The sequence below is a fragment of the Phoenix dactylifera genome, chromosome 4 (assembly GCF_009389715.1).
Source record: "Phoenix dactylifera cultivar Barhee BC4 chromosome 4, palm_55x_up_171113_PBpolish2nd_filt_p, whole genome shotgun sequence".
In the NCBI taxonomy this organism is placed as follows: domain Eukaryota; kingdom Viridiplantae; phylum Streptophyta; class Magnoliopsida; order Arecales; family Arecaceae; genus Phoenix; species Phoenix dactylifera.
Genome location: NC_052395.1, coordinates 19,374,209 through 19,400,661, shown reverse-complemented (window position 1 = coordinate 19,400,661; position 26,453 = coordinate 19,374,209). Strand labels below are relative to the sequence as shown.

Genomic DNA, 26,453 nt, shown 5'->3' with positions numbered 1-26,453 from the left:
AAAAAAGCTTGGACGGAGCCCATCTTTTAAGACTGTGAATGCATGGCCGCAACAAGCAACCCACCTCTCATACCAGAAACAACCTTGGCTTTGCGTCGACATTCAAGATTGCCTCTTGTAGTTATCAGCCAAATAGCTTAGTTTAGCGTTGCTTGAAAGCAGAATAACCTTGGTTTCTCGGTGGGAGTGACGTGTTCCGGTAACGGATCGTGTAGTCTGAGATTTGATGGCTCAATGTGTTAGCATAGCTAATGACGGAATTTCTTCTTTGTTCTTTTTACTTGAGTTTTATCCTCGTGATCGGTTTGTAATATAGAGGGCGTCCTACTGTCGATCCATTATTCCTTTCTTTGTAGAAGAAGAAGGGGAGGGGACAAGTCCCAAAGACGTCTCTCCAAAGCGAACTCTACGCTTTCTGCCAACGTGCCCCTACGTGTTCCCAAGAAAGAAGCTCCAGCTGATCTCCAATATCAAATCATGGAAGATGGGTATATTGGACGTCCATTCAAATTCCCGTCTTGGTTCAAAGAAAAACTTTCGTATGATGCCTACAATATTATCCAGATATGAACCGGCTGGGAAAATCATCCAATTGCGCCATGGAGGATGCTAAGGTTTCCTTTTTTTTTTTTTTTTTAAGAAATTTTTTTTATAGATACCCTCCTAAATATCAGATTTTACGTAAATACCTTTTAAAAATTAGTATTTACATGTATACCCTCGTAAAACTCGGTTATTATACAAATATTCCTAATATAACAGTTGTTCTAACGGTATTAAAAATATATATATATATATATATATTTTTATTAATTAAAAATAAAATTAAAATATGAAATGATGTTATTATCCTTGTTCCTCCTTCTCCCCCCGTGCTCGGCTCCCCCTCCTCCCCGCGCCCATCTTCCCCCCCCCCCCCCCCCCCCCGGGATCGTGGGCGACACGATCGGGAGATCGTGATCGCGACGTGATCGGGAGGAAGGAGGAAGGACATCGCGATCTCACCGTCGTGGGCGTTCGCGATGGCGAGATCGCGATCTCCTTCCTCCTTCCTCCCTGGTCTGTGACCCAACAGATGATAAACACAATTTCTTCTGGTGACACTGTTTTGTTTTTGTTTTTTGTTTTTCTTTTTCCTCTCTCTCTCTTCCCCTCTAGGCGTTATCGTGGTTAGGAGCACCTAAGATTGCACTGGTGGGACTTTTACCCTTAGGATGTGTACCATTAAAAAGAACCCTAGCTAGCAGGAGAATTGTAGAGCTCATTGTTCAATTCCAAATTAACGACAAAGGTTAAAAGCTGACTTAATCAAGAACTATAAAGTACAAATATCATAATTATGAGGTGCTGGGTGACCCAGCACTTGAAAGATTTGCAATTGACCTTCAGTCAGAACAGATGACCCATGACTTACCAAGCCAAATTTCATATCACACTATTTTTTATCTATATGACTGATTGGACGGAACTTGGCGTCTCCCAGCTCCCCTCTCACGAGGACAAAAAAAATCCGAGACTTTCTTCCAAAATTCAATTCCATTGCAGAAAACTGACACGACCCATATTTCGTTCAGTGTTCCCTCGCTTTCTCCCTTCAAAAGTTACAAGAAACAAAAACCAAAAAACAGAAGGAAAAAAAAAAGCCAGCTACCGAGACACCAGAGGTATCAACAGTGTAATAGATGACCGAGAGAGAATCCTGACGGGCCGAGGTTCCTTTGGATTCTGTGAACCTATGCTTGTTGCCATCCTTCCACGCTTGAACCCTACTCCCCTTATGATATTAATTCCATCATCAGATCAATTGCAGGAGGTAAATCTAGATACAACCAATTTGCAAATCCTATTATATATTTTTGTTATATTCATGATAAAGAAATAGACCTTTGGTCATAGAACCAAATACATTTCCTAATAAATACAAGATTATAAAGGCTATCATATTAATTAATGTATCTAAATTCTTTCCATTTACTAAGATTTTTTTTTTGCGTAAATACCCTTCTAAATATAGAAAATTGTATGAATGTCCTTGTAAAGTTACTATTTGCTTGTATACCCTTATAAAAATTTCTATTTGCACGCCTACCCATTAAGGATATTTTAGTTATTTTAATTTGAAACCCTTAATTTTTTAACGGTGTTAGATGGCATGGGTATATATACAAAAATAAGAATAAAAATGGATAGAATAACAAAACAAGTATTTTACGAGGGTATACATGCAAATATCAATTTTGGAAGGGTATTTACGCAAAATCCGATATTTAGAAGGGTATCAATGCAAAAAACCCTTTTTTTTTAAAAAAGAAGCAATTAATGCTTCAATAGCCTAATACCATCGGGCTTGGGTACCACTGAGAGCTTGGCAAGCCTTTTGTATTTGGATTCGGTATTTAAACGTGCCATAATGCGTTGCATTTTAGCACTAAGAATATGAGATTACGACCAAGAAAAATATTAAAGCTACTTACAGAATGTCGGTTACGAGGATCACCAACCCAATTGGCATCGGAATAGGCATGAAGAAAATTGATGGACCTTTAGTCAAGGTGGTATTAGCCTTATACCATTCGAATACTGCCTCGCAAAGCTTTCAAGAGTTGCGTTCCAAGCTCTTAGTGGTGCCCGTCTTAGCTTGCGGGTGGTATTGGTAGTATCTTTATCTCAATCCCATATCAAGCCACATATCAAGGATCCATGATTCTAGAAATTTTAAATTTTAAATTTTGAATTTTGAATTTTGAATTTTGAATTTTGAATTTTGAATTTTGAATTTTGAATTCTAAATTCTGTATTTTGAATTCTAAATTTTGAATTTCAAAAAGCATAAATGTAGGATTGATCCTAAGAATCCATTTATTATTTCTTTCTATCTTTACATCATTCTAGTTGTAATCTCTTGTACATTCTCAACTATAAATAAATATGATGACTCCCTCATGAGGTAGGTAGAAAAGTTCTCCATAATATTTTTTCCATATATATTCTTATTTTTCTACACATTAGATCAAAAATCTAAGTCAGAACCTCATCTTTTTATAAAACAAGTAATGTGACTTAACTTACACAACTCATGTAACGAATAGGTTATATGAGCTTAAATGGGTTAAATAAGTTAAGTAGATTTTAAACATTATTAAATGGATTTCAAATAGGTTAAGTGGGTTGGCGACTTATTTATTAAATGGATTGAAATAGATTAAAAGGCTTAAAGATCGAAATCTATATCGTCATTTCATACATGGTTCAGATGTGTCAACTCATATCATTTACAACCCAGATTAACCCATTTATACCGAACTTGATCCTGCTTAGGGTATGTTGGGTGTAGGTCAGATCATAAGTTTGCAAGCTTTAAAAAACAGCTTCTACAACATGCGAGACTCCATGCATCACTGCAACTCGTAATAGACATGGACGATCTGTGTATTGTAGGTTAGTCATGATAAATTGAGACCCATGCTGACCCTTATAATATACGAGACTGATACATCACTAATATCTAACGATATACAGACTGTAGAATTGGACCGTCAATTTCGATCGAGACTCATGTTTGCCTGCTAAGCTCATGAACGTTTTAAGAAGTATGTTGGACCTCTAGAGTTACATTTCCATTGAACAAATGTGGCGTATTGTTCATCATAGTGCTTGATGGAACCCTCTTCTTGTCTACCCTGTGACGAATGGGCTACTAGAAAAATTCTAGATTCTTTGGCGAAGTTGATGAATGTAACTTCAGGGTCGCTGTAGCATTACTCTTGCTACTATCAAAATCTCTCTGAATCGGAAAAACTGCAGAAGCAACAAACTTTCTAATTTGTCACACTATTAGTCGCTCATCTCAAGGAACAATTTAGTTGGGGTTGTATCAGTCATCCAACTTGCTTCTTTATCTATCAAAGTCGCAATGATCTCGTCTTTTATGATATTACAGCACAGTGTCAAATATGATTACCAATAATGGATATATTAATATCTAGGTACATTAGCTTTCGTCTTTATTTTGATAAAAGCAGTAGCTTTTTGTATGAGAATACGTAGTTTATAGAATGCAGCTTGGGAAGGTTGGGAAAGCAAACGAGCAATCTAGATCCAGCTTCACCAGCAAGTAACTAACATTACGGTGAACTGCACCATCGGAATGTGAAGTTGATTTAAAACGAAGGGTTTGTTTGGATGGAAATAACCTAGCATGAAAAAATAAATTCAATGAAAGTTAACCATATTTTGGTTAGAAAAAAAGATAAAAGAAATGGTAAAATAAATAGTAGATCTCGCTCCTATCTTACTAAGAGAGAAGATAAAATAAATACCACCATGAGATAGTATTTTTTCCCGATGTTATATTATCAAGAGAAGGAAATTTAAAACGATCATTTCTTGATAGAAATACCTCCACTCATGTTACATTAATATTACATTAACCATATTATATAATTAATACTAATTATATTTATATATTATTAATATTAGATTAATATATTATAAATATATAATAAATATATTTTTTATTTAATACTAATATAACATACATTTATAATATATAATTAATATATTATCACTATATATCTATACTATATTATTTATTTGTAATTATAACTAACACTTAAAGTATAAAATATTAATAAATATATTATTATATTAATAAATTTATCTATAATCATTATTATATTAAAATATTAATAATATTATTTATGAATAATAGAATTAAGATAGTAATATATTAATATATTTATTGATAAGAATTAATTATTAATAAATAATTAACAAACATTTGTTAGCAATTAATAAATATAACATGAGATTTATTAACCATTAGTATATTTATTTACAAATAAATATATTTATAAAATTTATAATAATATAATTATTTGTATGCAAAAATGATATTAAAATTTATTTATAATAAAAAATATATTTGGTAATATTTATATAGTTAATTTATAAATATTGTTTTAGCTCTAATAAGAAAATTAGGCACACTTCCATTAGGTGAAAATATAGAAATTAGAAAGTTTTATTTTATTTAAAAATTAGACAATTTTATTTTTGATTGGATTCTAGGAATTAAATCTTATGAAAACTCTAGCATTCTATTTATATCTGGATTCTTATTAGAGTTTTTGGCTTAAATAAATTGATTGCCATGCAATTGAGATATAAGGTTGTATTATTGAGATTTGAGATTTGAAAATATTGAGTTGTCTTCTTCCTCTGTCTTCTCCTCCTTCTCATATTTTCTTCCATCCTCTTCTTCTTCCTCCTCCTCCTCCTCTTCTTTCTTCTTCTTCTTCCATCCCGCGTCAATGTTTCAATATTCGAAATGGCCAATATTGATGGCCTTCATGTAAGTGGACCATAAATTAATGGCCAAAAAAAAAGTGAACAAAAAACTTTATTTTCAATAAAACATTTGTCTACTCATAGTCAGCGATATGCCTCGAGAACGACCCTAACCAGTGTAGTAGGTCGACCAATAGGAGTTCGCCACATGGCCAGCATTAAATGTGTATAAATATATTTAAATTATCTGTAGCTATTGTTCATCCTATCTCAGTCCATGATTGTGCACGATTAATCCATGTGGGTGAGACAGTGTTATAAGTAGGGTATTATCGAGCAATTAGGGTGCATGCTCATCTTGCTCGGCAACCGGTGCTGATCTTTTTCTATAAATGTTGCACCCAATGGACCTCTAAGTATGCTCTCTAGACTCACTACTTATATGCTGCTACTCTGTTACGCTAAAACTTTCACTGTTTGCTTGAGAACCTTGCCTGACTTAAGACATTAGATGTTCCTTTACTGGACATACTTCGGTAAGTGGCTTACTTCTTCTTTATTTCAGATCAGGAAATCGATGTTGGAGTCGGTGTTCGAGAACAGCCACCGGCATCCAACTCACGTTCCTTAGGTTGGCGATTGGCAGTAAGCTCAGGTCAACATTGCCAATCTGAATAGGATCCTCACTGACCTCGCCAGCAACCTCATTAACCCTGTGCCTAGCAGTCAAGCCAAATACAAGACACTGTTTGCTATTAAAAATAATTTTGAATGTTTGGATCATTTTCTTTCGCATAATATTATCGTTTCCCTTTTGGCAAATCAATAACGTTGTGGCTTCTCAAGGCGTTTGTATAAAGCACATATTTCATACTTAACCTTTCGAAGCGGAAGGGTTAAGTTATCTATGAACCACACATTGGGCTGAAAGCAGGTCGGATTATATTCGATCGTATCCGTTTCCATATATCCAGATACAGATTCGGATAATCAGTTCAAAAATCTCTCGGATACGGATACACATGATTTTTTCAAATTTGGATACAGATCTAGATTTAGATATCCGTATAACAAGGGTAAGTAAAAAGAAAAAGTTTAAGTTAAGCTAAATTAGAAAACCAATTAAATGATTAACCAAATCTAAACTAAAAAGAATCTAGATATCGGATGGCTGTCACTTAAGACAGTAACTAGAATATGAAAAACTCGATTTGAATAAAATTCTTCGAATTATCCTACATGCCTGAAAGCCGGAAACCTCTTGTTCGTCCATTCGTCCCTCTTTTCTGTCCGTCGTTTTAAAAACAACTAGAGTTTCGAAGATTCCGTCCACTTATTAGTTTCCACCCGGCAATTGTAAGTCGTGAGACATCTTTGAGGTGCCATAGATTCCGTCTACTTTGGTAACAAGCAACCTCAATTGGTATATCCTTTATAAAATTGTTAGTTTTTATTATTAATAAATACTTGTTAAAATTTTATTTTTTTAGCTGATTTTTTTTTTACGTTTATATCTTTATTGCTAGTTTTCATCATTGAATTTTGTTCAATATCTAAAAAAAAGTATCCGATTTATACCTGTATTTAGATTAAAAAAATGTATATGTTTAATATTCAACTTGTATCTATATTCATTGATGTCAGATATGGATATGCATAATATCCGATTTATATTTGTTTAGAATAAATATAGATATTGATTTTAATATTTTTTTAATATTATATTTATATTTATATTTTTTGAAAAATATAAATATAAATATAAATATAAATATAAATATATCGATATTTATCCTATCAGTTTTCAGCCCAATTCATGTATATCATTAATTTCCATATGGCCTGACAATTAAAGCCATGGTAGATTAACCTCATCGGAAAGGGCAAAAGGCGGGTAACGTGAATATAACCCTTAATTGCGCTGCCCCTCTTTATAGCCGTTAATAAATGTTGTCCGGCCTTGCAGCATCGACTGCCGTTATCTAGCGGAACGGGCTGGGAACTGGGATATGCTGTCGAGAACCGCTGATAACACCTTTCCCAAAACAAAACCTGGTTTAGGCGGGATGAATTCACGCGTAGGGGTGGGATGCGATGGGTCGAGGTTACCATGCTTGAACCCCTCAAACTCCCCCGCGCTTATATATTAAGGATGCGGGCAAACCTCTTCCTCGCAAATTGTCCCCATCCTCCTCTTCTCGACTCCTCCTCCCCGTGCATGTCACAGTCCTGAAGGTCTTGTGAACCAGAGAGCGAGTGACACGAGACAGGAACGAGAGAGAGGCCAGACTAGCTCCTCCTACAGCAAAATTCCGAGGGGTGTGTGGGTGTGGGTGTGTGTGTGTGTGAGAGAGAAAGACTCCGCAGCGTGATTTTACGTTGAAGCGGAAGGGAACATTTCGAAGAGGGAGACGGGAAGGATGACGGAGACGGAGATGCAACACCGATCGCAGCTGGAAGCAGACGAGGAAGGTGCAGGTCGTCGTCCCATCTTCGCCACGGCCCGCCATCCGGTTACTCTCAAGGTGTGAAATCGATCAGATGGCTTCAACACTTCATTTACTTTTTTTTTCTTCTCTCATGTCCTCCCTTTCCCACCTTCTGTGCAGTTTTCTCTCCATTTAAAAATGAATAAATAAATTCTCATTTTCTCAAATTAATTCGTATTATTTTTTTTTTCTCTTACTCTCTGTGGTGGAACGGGATCGGATCGATGCAGTTCGAGGATGTGGTGTACAAGATCGAGGTGAAGGCAGACGGCTCCAGGAAGGGCGAGAAGACGATACTGAAGGGGGTGTCCGGGGCCGTGCTCCCGGGGGAGATGCTGGCGATGATGGGACCCTCGGGGAGCGGGAAGACCACCTTGCTTACAGCCCTGGCTGGTCGCCTTGCCCGCCCCGGCCGCCGCCTCTCCGGTAGCATCACCTACAACGGTCGGCCCTTCTCCAACCAGCTCCGGCGCAGTATGGGCTTCGTCTCCCAGGACGACATCCTCTACCCCCACCTCACCGTCTCCGAGACCCTCCTCTACACCGCCCTCCTCCGCCTCCCGCGCACCCTCTCCCGCACCGAGAAGGCGGCCCAGGCCGAGCAGGTCATGGTCGAGCTCGGCCTCCTCGGCTGCTGCAACAGCATGATCGGCGGGGCCCTCGTGCGCGGGATCTCCGGTGGGGAGCGCAAGCGGGTCAGCGTCGGCCAGGAGCTGCTTATCAACCCCAGCCTGTTGTTCCTCGACGAGCCTACCTCTGGCCTCGACTCCACCATCGCCGGCCGGATCGTGACCACCATCGCCGACCTCGCCCGGGGGGGCAGGACCGTGGTGATGACCATCCACCAGCCCTCCAGCCGGATCTTCTACATGTTCCACAAGATCCTGCTGCTCTCCGACGGCCACACCCTTTACTTCGGCAAGGGCTCCGACGCCATGAACTATTTCGCCAGCATCGGCTACGCCCCCGCCGTGGCCATGAATCCCGCCGACTTCCTTCTCGACCTCGCCAACGGTATGCCTTTATTTCCCTCATTAACGTTCTCTTCCTCGTTCAAACAAGTACAATATACCTCATAAAAGGGTACCTTTCTTGGAATGATGCATTAACTTTGGTCTATCGGCCGACGTTCTCAGCTGCATTCCTGCACTGGCTCTTTCCTTTTTTTTTTTCTTTGGTCAAAAGCTCCTTCCTTTTTTTAGCAAAAAAAAAAAAAGCTCCTTCCTTTTCCCTGTCCGAATTTGCATCCGAACACGTGCCAGGCAATGTTTGGCCATATTTAGTGCACGGTCAAATTTCACGAGACATCCAAAGCATGCCTTGCCATGATGTATTTTGCATTTCATTTCCACAGGTAGGCTCCGGCTCAGGCTACTTGCTCTACTTTCTCCTTCCTTTTTTTTTTGGGTATGGTAGGTCTAATTCCTTTGATCTCCACAGTAATTCTTTTTTTCAATTACTTGAATAAAAACAACTAAGTGACCCGTATCATTTATGTGGGAATAATCTCCATCTATAGTAATTAAATTTCTATCCACCATATATGGCCTCACTTTATATCTTCACGTACACAGCTATGCTTTTTCCGCTTTCATGTATTGCTCGAGTGCAAAGCCTTTTGCTTCTCCTTCTCTCGAATTCATTGTGGAATCTCCTACTCTGATTTTATCCGAGGGATAGTCTTTGATACTTGAGTTTCTAACTCCATGATATGGATCAGGTTAGGTTGGATTGTTGAAGATTATGTTGTTTCAAGTCGGTTGACTTTTGTTCCTGAAAAGAACTCAAAAGTATAATTTGTAATTAATATTGAATGTGGCATTTTTTAATAGCTACAAAATTCAATATTCAATTGAATCAACAAAACAAAAATGAAGGTAAAATAGGAGACTGTCATATCATAAATCCTCCCTCTGTTCTTCGTAATCTGTGTATTGGATGCAGGTTTGGCTCCCGATGAAACACTGGAGAGCCGAGAAGCTCTTAAGGAGACTTTGTCCTCTGCCTACTCTCACCGCTTGCATAATCAGATAGTTGAGGAGCTCCGAGAAGTAGGAGGAGAATTTAAAGAATCTGAGCTCCATAAAACTAGAAACGAGTGGTCTACAACCTGGTGGGAACAATTCTCAGTGTTGCTCCAGAGAGGCATGAAAGAAAGGAAGCACCAGGCCTTCTCTGGATTCCAGGTGGCACAGATTATTATAGCAGCTTTTCTTGGAGGGTTTATGTGGTATGGATCCAGAGGACATGTTCAAGACCAGGTTTGGCTCTTCTCTCAATTCTCCACCTTATTATTATTTCTTCCTTCAGTTCACCACTTGGTTGTTTGATCGTTGTTGCTTCGCCCTTTATCAATGCTTGCAGATGGGCCTCCTTTACTTTATCCTGGGATTCTGGAGTTTCTACCCCGTCTTCGAAGCCTTATTCACTTTCCCACAGGAACGCACGATGCTGACTAAAGAGAGAGTTTCGGGAATGTACAGGCTCTCCTCCTACTTCACGGCTAGGATGGTCGGTGATCTGCCCATGGAGCTTATCCTCCCCATTGTGTTCCTCACCATCACGTACTGGTTGGGAGGTCTGAAGCGTAGCTTGTGGAGCTTCCTCATTACCCTGTCTGTCATGCTCCTGCAGGTTCTTATCGCCCAAGGCCTCGGGTTTGCGCTCGGGGCCTTGGTCATGGACCTCAAGGCTTCTACCACGCTTGCGTCCGTGATCTTGCTTTCCTTCATGCTCGCTGGGGGGTACTACGTCCAACATGTGCCCCCCTTCATTGCTTGGATCAAGTACATCTCCTACATCTACTACACCTTCAAGATCCAGATATCCGCTCAGTACTCGCCCGGCGACACCTACGAGTGCTCCGGTGGCCAGAGATGTCCTGTTGAAAGTGTTCCTGCAATCGCTGTAGTTGGCTTTAGCCATCAGAGTCTAGCAATTGCGGCCTTGTTCATAATGTTCATCTTTTTTAGGGTGGTGGCTTATGTTGCCTTGATGAGGGTCGGAAGGATCAAGTCGAGCAATAGTTCTTGCATACATTAACTCTCCAGAAAAAAGAAAATTTTGTAACTCAAAACTAAGGGTTTGTAACTCGTAATATGAAGATTTTAACATAAAAGGGTTTGTAACTCACCAGGCCTTCCTGATGCTTGTTGTCCCTCAAAGAATAAAAGGCTTGTTTTCCAATCTTTTTCAGCTAATACGTTGGTCAATTGGGCTCGAAGAAATGGGGTCAAAATTTTAGGGGATGATGTTTCAAGGTTCACAAAAATCTTGCTCACCATGGAGAAAGAGATGGTGGAGGTTAGCAGTGCTTGATCCCTCCGTGCAAACTTGTCTGTTCAAGGTTTAATCTTTCAATCCCTCTAAGTGTCTTGTTGATGATTTTAGGTGTTCTGTCTTCTTAACTTTGTGTTCCCATCGGCAAGTCTTTGGGTCTTTTTTTTTTTTTTTATGATTGCATAATTAATCCTTAGAAGATGCGGTCTTTACACTACAAAAGAAGGAATAACTCCCGACGGTTTTTTTTTGCCTCTACCGACGCTTATAAGCGTCGGCGAATTCCTAGCCCACGCGTTAAAAAAGCGTCGTCGGTCTTTGCCGACGCTTTAGTGAGTCGTTCCTTATATAAGACGCCGACGCTTATAAGCGTCGGTGATAACGGTTGGTTAGGCCGACGCTTAAAAGCGTCGTTAAAGGCGTGCCAGTTTACGTTCCGGTTGGGCGTGGGTCGGGTTTGACCGGTCTATGCCGACGCTTTTAAGCGTCGTTCGTTTTCTAAGACGCCGACGCTTATAAGCGTCGTTAAAGGCGTGCCAGTTTACGTTCCGGTTGGGCGTGGGTCGGGTTTAACCGGTCTATGCCGACGCTTTTAAGCGTCGTTCGTTTTCTAAGACGCCGACGCTTATAAGCGTCGTTAAAGGCCTGCCAATAGTTTACGGTCCAGTTGTTTTTTTCGACGCTTATAAGCGTCGGCATTAAATTTTTTTTTTTAAAAAAAATTTTATGAAAGTAATTTTTAAGTACTCTGTGTACATTAAATTCTAACAAAACAATAGAAACAAATACACTGAATCACATATATAACAAAATACGAGTCACAAACAAGAACTTTGATTACATTCATATTATCATATTTGATTACATTGTACTTCAAAAACATTCTAAAAACATACAAATCAAATTCCTACGTACACAATCTACAATATGTATCAAGGGTCGGCATCATCATCTCTACAATATTGTCATTAAGCTTAGGGCGAGCCCAGTCAACCAAGCTCTGCTCCTTGCTCGGGCGAGTCTTGTCCACAGACCGGAGTCTTCTTAAGCTCTGCTCTGCTCCGCTCCTTGCTCGGGCGAGTATTGTCATTAAACATTCTAAAAGATATTGAAAGAATTCTTGCGACTGCAACAACAAAAATTACCATTTATTGGGTTAGATTATATAATAATAGAAAGTGTGTGCTGCAAAACTACAATGAGCCTTGAGGAAGTAGGGTTCTAAGAGTCATAAAACATTAAGTAATCTCCACAAACGTAACATTCACAAATTCACATGCTAACCTGTCAGCTATAGTAAAACAATTATAAGATTATCGTGTTATCGATTTCTATTGCATTAATATAGGCAGCTTAATACAATAAAAATATAAAAATCCTGTCAATGCGAGAATGGTTATGTTCAGGAGAAGGTTCTCAGATGCAGAGTTCTGTGCAGGTACAGATCTGTAGCATAACCATTCATTCTGATGCTTTTTTTATAGTAAATTTAGGCTTTTAACAGACGGTCATATCTGAATCAGCCTCTCATCTCAGTGAGGGAAGATTGTAATTTTCATTTGACTAATGTTAAAGAGCATTTCGTGTACCAGTTGAAATGAATATGAACAAGATAATATGTTCGGTAGGATTTTGCTTTGTGGTACTGATTCTACTAAAATTTAGGGCAAACTGTTAATGATTTAGCTGATGATCAAACTGAGCAACTGAAAGTACCTTGTGTCTACTACTTCCTATGTTGATGAAACCCCTAAGATTTAGAGCTGGCATGTTTGCAGGTTTATCAGACAAATGAGCAGGGGGATCCATTTACTGAGGAAAGTACAATAATTTTTTTTTTCACGTTACAGTAGAAAGCCATTGTTAAAATATTATGCAAGTCATCTGGTATTATTTACTGGTGACATGGATGTTGCTCTAAATTAAGTTATTCAAATGAAATTGATGCTTAACGAAAGTTTACAAAACCATATTTTAATTGGTGGCAAATTATGAAACCTCTAAAACAAATTTGAGCAACTTTTTTGACAAACAAGTGACCAATGTTCTTCTATTATAAAAGCCCTGAGATTTCAACTTGCTAGTGAAATGAAAGGAATGAAAATGATGGGACAAGTAACACAGAGAATGACAACCAGCACTAGGAAAAGTAAAAGAAGTACAGTGGTATGACTAATTGAAACGTATGTATGTTGTTGGTCGGATTCCTCACATGGATTGTAAAAGAGCTGTGTTCATATGGTTATTCTAGCATTAAGCCTCCTCCAATGAAACCCTGCCTCTTTTTACCCTGATTACAGTGACTTCCCTCGAAGACCATTCTCGCAACATGTTATATGGGAACATAGGGTGAGGTTCAATCTAAATATGCATCAAGAAACAATATGATCAATAATTTGAAAATGGTATCAAGTGATCCGTACGTACAAAGTCGTCCATAAATGCCAATCTGTAGTGATCCTGGGACAAGCTGGCAATCACAAAGCATAAGCCCTGCCTCCATGCCTGTTCCATTCAGAAAAAAGATTGATACAATCAGAAAATATAGAATATCTTGTCCACGGACCGGCGTCCTGTCAAGAGCTCAAGAAGGACAACCCCGAAGCTGTAGACATCCCTCCTAGCTGTCAAGTGACCTGCTCATAGAATAAAATATGATTCAAAATGAACTCACAGCAATTAATTAGAAAAGCAATTAATTATCATGTTGCTCAAAAAAGATCTCATGATCATCATACAAGATTAATCAAAGGAATCTCCAAAATTTTAAAAACATACAAGTCAAATTCCTACGTACACAATCTACAATATGTATCAAGGGTCGGCATCATCATCTCTACGACTAGTTGAAGTATCATCAACCTACAAGAAAAAAAAATATTTTAGAAACTAAAAATACGAAAGTCATCACGCTCATACAAGAATACATTATAATTACATAAAATATTCAAATAGATTTAGTTATGTACCGGAGGAGCAAATCTCTGCAAAAAGGATGAAATATGGTCAAGCTGGTCTTGCAAAGATTGTATCTTCAACTCTTGGCTTTGCTTCAACTCAGCCATATCAGTCATATGACTCTGCCTCATCTCCTCTATCCTTGTCTCATATGACTGCTTTATCTGTGCCATCTCTGTCTTCAAACTACAAACCTCTGCAGTGCTAGTACCTTGTCTGGCATCTTGGGTATATCGGCTCACCGCAGACAGCTGAGTGGGGGTAACTCCGATACCGTAACCCCTCACGCGACCATAACGTTCTGAGCCCATCAATTCGGCATAGACCTGAGCCTCGACATGACTGGCCGCGTCGGATGATGATGACTCCCCGATGCGCTCTGAAATAAGATTTGTAGCTCTTTCCTATATCTCTCTCAAAAAAACAAACAGTCACATTAATAATTTAAAAGAAGTAAAATTAATTAAAAAATTATGATAAAATAAAAAATGAATACATAATACATACAACTATATCTCTCGACTCGTCCCGGACAAAGCTGCCATCTCGGTGAGTGTGGGTCATCTTATAAAACTCTACCTCACCAGGCTCCCTTCCATGCTCTACTATCTACACATACGGAAAGTATATGGGCAAACTATATATCATGATACGTGCTATATGTTAGTAGAGTTTCAAATAGTTTCAAAAGAACTTACGAATTCATTTCTACGTCTCGCATAACTCTTCGAGCCTGAAGTATGAGGAACTGCTTGAGATGCTCGTGCAGCTCTACCAATATTAGAATATGTCTGCTAAAATAAAAGCACACAGTATAATATGATTCAATGTATATATTTGCAATCTATATTAATAATAAAGATAATAGAAGATATTGAAACAATATACGTGACCTGTCCTCTTTCAGAAAACCAGTAATGAACAAGCTCCCTCCACTGCTGAGGGTATACATCAGGAGGAGTCTCACGAGCAACCTCCTCCTCTGTCATACCCTCGCGCTTGAAGTCCGTCTTCAATTTTGCTTTATATTCTTTCCATTTGCGATTGAGGGACTTTAGCACCCAATCATGGCTCTCTGGAGGGAGTACAAACTTACCCTACAACAAGATTCAGAATGTTATAATAATATTAAACATCTAAAATAAAATTATGATACTAAGCAAATTAATATACAGGAGGTGTCGAATTAAAAAGAATAAATTCAATTCATTACCTGTATAAGTCTAAGAAGCTCAACCTTATACGAAGGAAGCATGTCATTCCACTTCGTATAGTTGAGTGGACACAGCTGACCCTTGCGTGCAACCGATCCTAAAAAGCTTGATAGTAGACTTCCAGCTCTATTGATGGGCTGCCCCAATTCGTTGCATCGGATGATGATCTTCTCACCCGGAGGAAGCTTCCACACATCCTTTGCTTGGGTGGGTCCCCGTCTCGTCCTCACCGTCCCTTGTCCATCTATTAAAATTAAATAAAATATGTCTTAAAAAGTTGAAGACAAATATGAACATAACTTTAAATCGAATTACCCTGGATCCGGAGCTCATCCTCCGGACAATCAGCAGGAGGCTCGCGCTGAGATTCTGACTCATGCTGCTGGTGCTCACATGACTGCTGGGACTGATCAGAAGTAGATCCCACCTGAGAATGCTGGAACTCCACATCTCTAAATCGTCTCCCTCGGGGCATATTGTTACCTGGTATGCACAAAAAAGAATCAATATTTGGTTAAATAATAAATTTATACTAAATAAAGTTCCCCACCATCTTTTGCTCTTATTTTAGTTTAGTGAGTTCCCCACCATCTTTTGCTCTTATTTTAGTTTAGTGAGTTCCCCACCATCTTCTGATTCAAAAAACATTTTAGACATATAATAGAATGATGTCAACATGAATCTAAACTTCAACAAAGGTACTTGGAACTCGACTGAGAATGATGAGTTGTGCGTTAACAACTCTATCACAACCACAAGAAGGTGCTTACAAAATACCTATTTTTAACATATGTCATCAGAAATGTTTACAGGATTACAATGAAAAATATGGTCACATTCAAATTCAATGGCCAAAAGGTACTGCAATTGACTGTAACTGATTTTGCTATCTCATCACAGAACAGTGGAAAGATATATCACAATTCTCTGGAGTATTATGTATAGGTTAAATGAAATGGAGATTGCTTCTCTTTCCAGACCATTATAATATGATGCATGCTAGTGATACCTAAGGCAGATTTTTATGAAATTGCCAAGTGTGTCAATGCTGCATTGTTCCCCAAAATGAGGAAAAGCAGGAGTTTCAAAGATAGTTCACCAAAGGCGACATTGTTGAGATTGATATGTAGGTGAATGAAGTAATGAACACAAAGAGAAATAATTTGAGCCATGCATCAAAAGACATAGAAATAATGAACTGATTCAAAAGGTATGGTTTATATGCAACAAAAACTACACGTGATAGTAAAGAGAAAGTTTAAGATCCAAAAAGAAAGAAGGAAAGAGATGCAAGCTATAAGACCTTAATGGATCTATTAAACAGGTCTAGAAAAACACACGAGCTATGGGACTACCCCTTTGTAGAATGAATGCAAGAAAAAGGACTCTGGAGGCTGACTTCTAATAAAGGGCATCAGGCTAAGCCAGTCAGTTATGGCAACTCTTACAACGTACCAAATGGGAAGAGTGTGATCTTTACAATTCAATAAACGAACAACCAATTACAAGAAACAAGGTACATGAGAATTGGAAAATATAATTGCATCAGCAAGAAAACAGTATGATCTTTAAAATTAAATAAGAAATGCAGGTGCAACAGATACTCCGAAATAAATGAGGTGCCAGTGATCTTCACTAGCTACATCAAAAATTTAAATTAATGGATAGCCAGAATAGCATGTATAAGAATACACTTCAAGATACAATTAAGTTAATAGAACAAGAGTGACCATCAAAAAAGGTTACAAAACCTCACAAAAGCATCGTGAGACAGGAACCTAAGAAAAGCACTTACAAGAAGCTCAAACACAAGAGAAAACAAATACAGGATCCAAATTAGATACAAGGAATGGCTCTCTCTCTCTCTCTCTACACCTTTTCATGACACCAAGAAGCATCTCATGAAGAGACATTATAGAGATTGTCATCTGACTACCCTTTTATATCCTCCAGAATAGTTGCACACTTCATATTGAACTCCAGATGTTCTTCTTTAACATAGATAAATACTGGCCACAAAAACGACAGTTTTCCTTCCTAGATTATATCCTGCCTAGCCACCTTAAATAACTAGAAAATCTTCACCAACATACTCTATTATATGACCACCTCATTCTACAGATCCTTCCAGTTCAGCCCTTCAGAAGAGACACTTGAAAAGCTAAATATCATCTGCTCCCCCACAACCATACTACATTCTGGAACTTAACAAAGTAAACTTTGTATTTGTCATTACAGAAGTGGCCTTGTAAGAATATCTGACCGTTGTTGGAGCATCTTAAAATTATTTCTTTTCATTACAAACATGATGGCGACAGTTTTTTTACTTTTGTCATTTCAGCACAACTATGATGACCCATCTAGTCTTTATAAGTCAACATCTTGTTGAATACCTATAATCCTCAAAGTCTATTGCTCCAAGTAATAGTAAAACTTTCTGAACTTTCTTACATGTTTCACCCCATTAGAGCGTGCATTATTCCATCAAACATTTTGAGCTTTAGCTAATAACTTTTGCATGAAAGTTAAACGCAATACCCTATATCAGAACCCCATCAATTACCTTTTCTTCTAGACAAAGGAATTTCATGAGATTGCTCTTTAGTCTCATAAGCTTATACTGCTACCAACATGGTACATTTTTTTACTCTCCAACCAGCAGTTTATGCTTCAAGAGAAGGCCCTCTTTCCCTTCTAAAGTCGCATACTTTTGCTTAAATTTGAATATGACTAAATCCTTGCCTCCTAATTAATATCAACATTTTAGACATATAATAGAATGATGTCAACATGAATCTAAACTTCAACAAAGATACTTGGAACTCGACTGATCATTACAAACAGTGGATTCAAAACAGTGGGAACTCGAAACAGTGGGAACTCGACTGATCATTACAAACAGTGGATTCAAAACATGAATCTAAACTTCAACAAAGATACTTGGAACTCGAAATAATGAAAAAGAGGATTCTCAGTGGGAGACCATGATCTCAAAACAGTGAAGCCCATCGAACTCTGGAGCAAACCATAGCGGCTTCGGCCCGTTCTGCTGCTGCTTCTGCTGCAACTTCTTTATCGACCCTCCGGAAAATTTTGGTTCGGCATTCCCTACCTTATTCTCATCTCTTCCCTTCTTCATCCCAATCGATAAAGAAGTTGCAGCAGAAGCGTTAAAAACAAGAAGAAAACAAAGAGGAGGAGGAGGAGGAGGAGGAGGAAGAGAAGGAGAATGGGAGGCTTACCTCAGACGGCGGCGAGGTCGACGGCGGCGGAGAAGCGGAATCGTCGATCGCCGATCGGGGCTAGGGATGGGGCTCAACCGAGAGAGGATGAGGAGAGGGGGCCGGGCGAGCGTTAAAAACAAGAAGAAAACAAAGAGGAGGAGGAGGAGGAGGAGGAGGAAGAGAAGAAGAATGGAAGGCTTACCTCAGACGGCGGCGAGGTCGACGGTGTTAACTCCACTCAATTCCCACCAGACCACTCACGGAAGCACCAGCACATGAAGTTAGTTTCTCCCTAACAAACTGTAACAAACCTTCATATCCAGAAGGTTCTCAGGAGGATTATAAAACCTCCGCCTTCTCCTCTCTTGTTGTGGATGAATAAGATGAAATGAATGGTGACTATCTTCTTCATCACCTCCTCTTCTCTTCCTCCCTCACAAATATGATTCAGACTTAAGTTGCCGTGCCAGTTACTGTTTAGAGTTTGTGCCAGGGTATAATAGTCCCAGCGACTAATTATTTCATGGTATCAGAGCAGGGGAATCCTCCCTGTGTGTTCGCAGGCTCTAACCAGTCTTCCTCATTCACAGTTCATGTCATACGACTCTATCAACCTTGAAGTGGTCTTACCTCCTCTTTACGACGAAGACATGGCATCGCCGGGGTCAGCAAACAAACCCAACGAAGCCTGTGGAAGCTTTTCCAACTTCGCTATCTCCCCAAACCTGAAATTCCTCATTACCCGGATCCAATCTCTGGTTCCGACCCAGCTTACTGCCGAAAATTACCTTACCTAGCGCTCTCAAATCACTCGCATCTTCAAGGCAAGTGGTTTCCTGAGTTTTCTTGATGACAAAGCTCCCTCAGCAACCACCATTGATCCAGAAGAATTCGAAAATTCGTCACTCACAGACCAATTTCTATCCACTGCACTATATTCCACCATCTCTCCATCTCTTCTCCCTTTTGTGGTCAATTTAGAACACTGTCACCAGATCTGGAGGACTCTAGATACTCGGCTGAATTCAGCTACTCGGACTCACATCATTCAACTGAAAAATGAGCTCCATAATATTCGGAAGAATAATCTGTCTATGCAACAGTATCTCAATGAGGTCCGGTCCAAGATCGATGCACTGGCAGCTACTGGTTCCAGTCCAGACACTGAGGATATAATTCTCTACATCCTCAATGGCTTACCAACCTGTTACGATTCCTTCGCCACAGCTATTCGCATTCGGTCTTCCACCATATCTCTTGATGAACTGTATGCTCTCCTCTGCAGTGAAGAAATCATCATGAACTCCAAAGACAGGCAACACTCTGCATTTGATAGCTCCTTTGCTCTCATGGCAGCCCGAGGACGCGGTCGTGGTCGCTTCTTCTCTTCATCTCGAGGACGGGGTCGCACAAGACCAGGAGGCTGGTTTCCATCCTCTCAAAGCAGGGAGTCCAAATCTCCCATTGAATGTCAGATTTGTCACAAGCAGGGTCATTCCACAGCCCGCTGCTGGTTTCGACTGGATCCTAACTATCAAGGAAATGCTCCCTCATTTCCTCGACCTCAAGCACACATAGCTCACTCATCTACTGGATCTTCCTCTGGAGACTGGGTCATCGACAGCGGGGCATCATCACATATGACACCCGATTCATCTTTGGTTCATCAACCATGTTCTTACTCTGGCTCAGATAAAGTCCTACTCGGTGATGGCTCCTCAACTGATATCAGTCATACTGGTTCAGGTATCCTTCACACTCCCTCACACACATTTCAACTCTCTACATTATTACATACTCCACACATCTCCCACAACCTTCTTTCAGTCCATAAACTGGCTTCGGACAACAATTGTATCCTCATTTTTGACTCCTCTGGTTGCGTTATCAAGGACAAGATATCGAACAACATTCTTTTTCAGGGAAGCTGCTCTGATGGTCTCTACAAAATCCCATTCATCTTTCATCAGTCGTCTTCCTCCTCAGCATTCCCCAAAGCCTACACAGCGTCCACATCTTCTTCACTCTGGCATCTTCGCTTAGGTCATCCAGCCAACAACATATTACAACGCCTCTCCAACACCCTCCGTTTTCGCCAGCCAACTTCATTATCAACTCTCTGCCAGTCATGCTGCCTAGCCAAAAGCAGTCGACTTCCTTTCGGTTTACACTCCAGGACTACACAGTCTCCTCTTGAACTCATCCACTCCGACGTTTGGGGCCCCTCTCCTCCAAGCTCCGACATTGTTGCTCGATTCTATGTACTGTTTGTAGATGATTTTACTCGTTACTCATGGGTCTATCCCATAGCTCGTAAATCAGATGTATTCGATACATTTCTACATTTCAAATCCCTTGTTGAACGGCAATTCACATATTCTATTAAACGTTTTCGCTCCGACGGCGGGGGAGAATTTGCTAATCATCGTTTTCACTCCCTCTTCTCCTCCCTTGGCATTGTCCATCAATTCTCAGCGCCATACACCCCAGAGCAAAATGGGGTAGCCGAAAGGAAGCATCGTCACTTGCTTGAAATCACACGCAGTCTTCTAATTCACTCTTCTCTTCCTACCAAATTCTGGATCGATGCTCTGCTCACCGCTACCTATCTCATAAACAGGCTACCCACATCCATTCTCAATTTTAAATCTCCCTTCGAAGTATTGTATCACCAAACACCAGACTATACATCTCTCAGAGCATTTGGCTGTCAGTGCTACCCCTGGCTACGTCCTCAGTCTACTAGCAAACTTTCTCCTCGTTCCACACCTTGCATCTTCATTGGTTACTCCCCAAATCACAAGGCTTATAAGTGCTACAACCCAGCTACTGGAACAGTGATAATCTCCCGGCACGTTCGCTTTGATGAAACTAAATTTCCCCACTCTTCTTCTTCCTCTACAAACTCATCACAACCACCTCTTCTACCATTTCCCTGTCTTGTTCCACCCTCCTTACTACCCAGAACTCCATCAAATACTCCCACTTCCCCTCTCCATACATCACCTCCACCCTCTACAGACCAGTCTCCTCCTGTCTCACAACACCTGGAGCCAATAGACTCTTCGTCCACCTCAACTACCCCACCGTCACCACCCACTCGTCATCACATGGTCACCAGACTACAAACTGGTTCCCTTAAACCCAGACATATATTCTCCCTTCTCAGTACCTCACCCGAAAACTCTGAACCTACATGCTACACTAAGGCTGTCACTGATCCACAGTGGAGAAACGCCATGTCCACCGAGTTTGATGCTCTGCTCAAACAACAAACCTGGGAGTTGGTACCTCGGCCCCCCTCTCAACAAGTTCTTGGCTGTCGGTGGACATACAGAATTAAGAGGAACTCAGACGGTTCCATAGCTCGGTATAAAGCAAGATTAGTAGCACAGGGATTCAAACAACAATTTGGCGTTGACTACTCCGAAACTTTCAGCCCAGTCGCTAAGTTTCCAACAATCAGACTTCTCCTCGCTCTCTCAATTACCAAACAGTGGCACGTTCGCCAATTGGATGTCTCTAATGCATTCCTTCACGGGAATTTAGAGGAGCTGGTCTACATGGAGCAGCCACAAGGCTTCAGCAACCCTCAGTATCTAGACCATGTCTGCCGTCTTCGGAAAGCCATCTATGGCCTCAAACAGAGTCCCAGACAATGGTTTGCAACCTTCTCCAATTTTCTCCTTCGCAATGGCTTCAAATCCAGTACAGCTGATCCGTCTCTCTTCTATTCACATCAAGGACCGGTCTCAACATATATACTAATCTACGTGGATGACATCTTGCTCACCGGAAATTGTTCTGACTCCTTAACAAAATTATTTCTTCTACTCCAAAGTGAGTTTCAGATGAAGGACCTGGGCCAACTATCTCATTTCCTCGACATCCATGCTTCATTCTCTAACCATGGAGTCACACTCAATCAAACATCCTATGCCCTGAAACTTCTTCAAAAAGCAGGCATGCAGGACTGTAAACCAGTGGCATCACCCCTTCCATTGAAACAGCCTGTCTTCCCCAACGGGTCTCTTCTATATTCTGATCCTACACATTACAGATGCCTCACCGGCTCCCTTCAATATCTGACAATCACAAGACCAGACCTCTCCTTTGCAGTCAATTATCTTTGCCAATTTATGCATAATCCTCTACAAATACATTTTCAGCTTCTTAAGCGAGTATTTCGCTACATCAAAGGTACCTCCAATCTCGGTCTCTCATTCAAACCTGGACCTCTCCGGCTCTCTGCTTTTTCCGACTCCGACTGGGCAGGCGATTCCAATGATCGGCGCTCCACTACAGGTTACTGCATCTACCTTGGTCCCAACCTAATTTCTTGGCATGCAAAGAAGCAGCCGACGGTAGCCCGCTCCTCCACCGAAGCTGAATATAGAGCTCTCGCAGTCACTGCCTCCGAGATCATCTGGCTTCGTCGTCTGTTATCAGAACTCCAAATACCACCTAACACACCCACTCCATTACACTGTGATAACATCTCAGCCTTAGCTTTGGCATCCAATCCCGTATTCCATGCTCGGACCAAGCACATTGAAGTTGATTATCACTTCGTCCGGGAGAAAATCAACTCCGGTGAAATCCGCGCAGCTCACATAGCATCTGAGGATCAGCCAGCTGATATTTTCACAAAGGCTCTGTCATCCCAACGACATCGCACTCTCTGCCACAAGCTGATGCTGAAAACCCCATCATCACCTTGCCGGGGGATGTTAACTCCACTCAATTCCCACCAGACCACTCACGGAAGCACCAGCACATGAAGTTAGTTTCTCCCTAACAAACTGTAACAAACCTTCATATCCAGAAGGTTCTCAGGAGGATTATAAAACCTCCGCCTTCTCCTCTCTTGTTGTGGATGAATAAGATGAAATGAATGGTGACTATCTTCTTCATCACCTCCTCTTCTCTTCCTCCCTCACAAATATGATTCAGACTTAAGTTGCCGTGCCAGTTACTGTTTAGAGTTTGTGCCAGGGTATAATAGTCCCAGCGACTAATTATTTCAGACGGCGGCGGAGAAGCGGAATCGTCGATCGCCGATCGGGGCTAGGGATGGGGCTCAACCGAGAGAGTATGAGGAGAGGGGGCCGAGCGAGCGTTAAAAACAAAGAGGAGGAGGAGGAGGAGGTCGACGGCGCGTAGCTAGGGCATCGACTGATACAAAATGAGGAGAGGGGGCCTGGCGACGGGGTGGGGTTTTATGCTTTATAACGACGCTTAAAAGCGTCGTTGTTTGTCAAAGTTTTAACGACGCTATAAAGCGTCGTTATTGTTCCAGATTTACCGACGCTACATCAAAGCGTCGGCAAAGGTTGGCGCTGAGCCGACCTTTCCCGACGCTTTCCCCTAGCGTCGGGAAAACATAGTCGGCAAAACCCACATTTCCTGTAGTGTTATGCTTCTCTGTTGAAGTGTTGGTGTTTTTTATCTCTACTGTTGTATGTGTATTGAAAATCTTCATGGATCTCCTATCTTATGATTGTGTTTCTTCACTAGGATGTCTTTGATTTTTTGGAATGTACGGGGCTTGGGTGATCCTATCAGAAGAAGGATTGTAAGAGACTTTTTGTATTACGATGGTTATTGTGTCATCCGTCTCCAGGACTTGAAGTTGGAAGATCCTCCTCCATCTATTTTGAGAAGCATCTACGTTGGTCAAATTAATTCTTGGATATCCCGGGATGCAGCTGGGATAGCACGGGGGATTCCTATTGGTCGGAATTATTCGATGTGCAAAGAAAGGAAGTTCGAAGATTCCAAATTTTTGCTAGACGTTTACAGTGGTTTATGGGTCGTGGATCATGATTTGAAAAGGGATTTTTGGAGGGAGTTGAGACAGATTAGTTCTATATTTCATGGGCCTTGGATGGTGGGAGGTGACTTTATTGCTACGTACAAAATTTATGAAAGAAATGGGAACCCTCAAGCTCAAAAGATTTCGTGCGCCTTTCTTTCGTTTCTCAGGACATCTCAGCTTTTGGACCTCCCCCTAAATGGCCAAGATTTCACCTGGAGTGATCATAAAGACTCCAAGTACGGCTAAATTGGACTGGTCCCTTATCTCATTGGAATGGGATGACCTATGCCCTCAATCAAATCAACTTGTCTATCCAAATCCATGTTCGGACCATGCACTTGCCATTCTTTCCTTTGTTGGCCCTTCTAAGCCTCGGAGCATATTCAGGTTTGATAGAAGTTGGTTGACTTGTGACGGAATCAATGATGTGGTATCAAAGGTCTGGAAGTCCATCGGTTCTACTTGTGATGCAGCAATTAACCTTGTGCTCAAATTAAGAGCAACAAGTGAGTGCATTGAGAAGTTGGTCTTCAATGGTAAGATTGTCAACTAGAGCAGAAAAGATAAGCTGCTTAAACAAATTCAACATTTTAATAGAAAGGAGGAACATGATGCACTTTCATTGGTAGAAAAAGAGCTTCATGAAAATTATCAAAATCAGATTCACAAAATCTATAAGGCGGAGGAGATTTACTAAAAGCATAGGGCAAAAATTAAATCATTGAAGGAAGGTGATGACAATACTGCATTCTTACACAAAACTGCAAACCTCTGGAGAAAGGCTAATTGGATTGATAAGGTAGAATGGAACGGATTTGAAGTCACATATGGGGAGGAAATCAAGAAACCATTTACAACCTATTTTAAGAGCATTTTTAATGTTTCAGTGGCTTTGCAAAGCAAAGGAGTCAAGCCAAGTCTTGAATTATCAAAAACAGCATGTTGGCTTTCAAACATCATTTTTAATCTTTCTGAACTTACAATGAATTTGTTAATAAAAGTTTTCGATTTGTTAACTTCTTTACTTAAGTTTTGATTTTCTTTAAATAAGTTCTGATTTTTTTGAATCAATTCTTTTGAAACTAACCATAAACTTTCATTCTCAGATTTTAATTTGTCTTTCATTTCAACAGTAGAATTTCTTTCTTCTGATATTTTCAGATTTAACTTTTTAAGATTTTTATTCTTTATAGATAGTTTTCCAAGTTTACTATACAAATCATGAAAAGCATCCAGTAGTTCATCAAAAGAAAATTCTTCTTGAAATTCACTTAAAGTAAAATTAGATTCAAATTTTACCTCATCTTCTTGTGCCATAAAGCATAAGTTAGTTACTTCTTGGAGTTCTTTGGAGCTGATGTTATCTTTATTGCTCCTAGCTTTTAATTTTTTGCTTGACTGTCTCTTGGTCGAGGTTTTCTTGCTTTTAAATTCTTTCTTTCTTTCTTCTTGCTTCCTCTTCTTCTTTATCTTTAAGAAGTTTTTGAATTTTTCGGTGTTTGAGGATGGATCCTTGTTTTCATCATCGAATTCCTCATTTGTTGCTCTTTCTTCCTGATTGAGAGATTCAAAAGCTTTTCTTGCAGTCTCATTGTTAGTATGTAATTGAAGCACATGTGAGCTAATATGGGATTTATCATAAATATTTTCCAAAGTATTCCAGATCTCTTTAGTAGATAAGCATGCAGAGATTTTATTAAATACAGTTTCATGGATAGCACAATATAGTATGTTCATAGTATTAGCATTCAATTATACTAGTTCTTTTTTATTAACAGCTTGAGAGAGTGTGTGAGAGCCATTTTTAATGATGTTCCATAACTCATAGTTTTATGATTGAACAAAGATTTTCATTCTAGCTTTTCATTGAATATAGTTAGTTCCATCAAACAGTGGAGGTCTGTTTATGGAAAGTTCCTCAGCAAATAATATATTATGTGGGGCTGTCATAATCTTTGGCTCTAGTCGGTTAAGACTATAAATAATAAAAGAGCACCTACTCTGATATCACTTGTTGCCCAGTAGATACAGCCCAAGAAGGGGGAGGATTGGGTCTTTTAAAAACTTTTCAACTACTTCTAAACTTTTCAGTTAATTAAGCTAAGTTGTATGGATGCACAGTGGAATTTAAACTTAACAACAGTTTGATTCTAATCTGATCAACATTGAAACTATTAAGCTG

At 39.9% G+C, this 26,453-nt stretch overlaps 2 protein-coding genes across 2 annotated transcripts; one reads left to right on the top strand and one right to left on the bottom strand.

Annotated features, from left to right (window-relative positions):
* The first annotated feature begins 8,022 nt into the window (after window positions 1-8,022).
* Window positions 8,023-10,875, top strand: LOC120110374 (ABC transporter G family member 9-like). Its single transcript, XM_039125198.1, has 3 exons — window positions 8,023-8,792; window positions 9,723-10,039; window positions 10,143-10,875. The coding sequence occupies exons 1-3, from the start codon at window positions 8,111-8,113 to the stop codon at window positions 10,818-10,820; spliced, it is 1,677 nt and encodes a 558-aa protein (XP_038981126.1). The 5' UTR covers window positions 8,023-8,110; the 3' UTR covers window positions 10,821-10,875.
* Window positions 10,876-15,416: 4,541 nt separating this feature from the next.
* LOC103697448 lies at window positions 15,417-24,724 on the bottom strand. The gene is made up of 6 exons (XM_039126232.1): window positions 24,614-24,724; window positions 23,485-23,520; window positions 18,656-18,679; window positions 18,472-18,531; window positions 15,545-15,712; window positions 15,417-15,473 (listed from the first exon to the last, which is right to left on the bottom strand). The coding sequence occupies exons 1-6, from the start codon at window positions 24,722-24,724 to the stop codon at window positions 15,456-15,458; spliced, it is 417 nt and encodes a 138-aa protein (XP_038982160.1). The 3' UTR covers window positions 15,417-15,455.
* Between the last annotated feature and the right edge of the window lie 1,729 nt (window positions 24,725-26,453).

Bases quoted from the DNA above. Each gene is read 5' to 3' on its own strand.
- LOC120110374 (XM_039125198.1), top strand. From the start codon at position 8,111: ATGCTGGCGATGATGGGACCCTCGGGGAGCGGGAAGACCACCTTGCTT. The intron at 8,793-9,722 runs GTATGCCTTTAT...TATTGGATGCAG, and splicing joins CCTTCTCGACCTCGCCAACG to GTTTGGCTCCCGATGAAACA. The intron at 10,040-10,142 runs GTTTGGCTCTTC...CAATGCTTGCAG, and splicing joins GAGGACATGTTCAAGACCAG to ATGGGCCTCCTTTACTTTAT.
- LOC103697448 (XM_039126232.1), bottom strand. From the start codon at position 24,724: ATGGACTTCCAGACCTTTGATACCACATCATTGATTCCGTCACAAGTC. The intron at 18,680-23,484 runs CCGTCTGAAATA...GTGGAGTTAACA, and splicing joins ACGATTCCGCTTCTCCGCCG to CCGTCGACCTCGCCGCCGTC. The intron at 18,532-18,655 runs GTAAGCCTTCCA...CCCCATCCCTAG, and splicing joins CGACCTCGCCGCCGTCTGAG to CCCCGATCGGCGATCGACGA.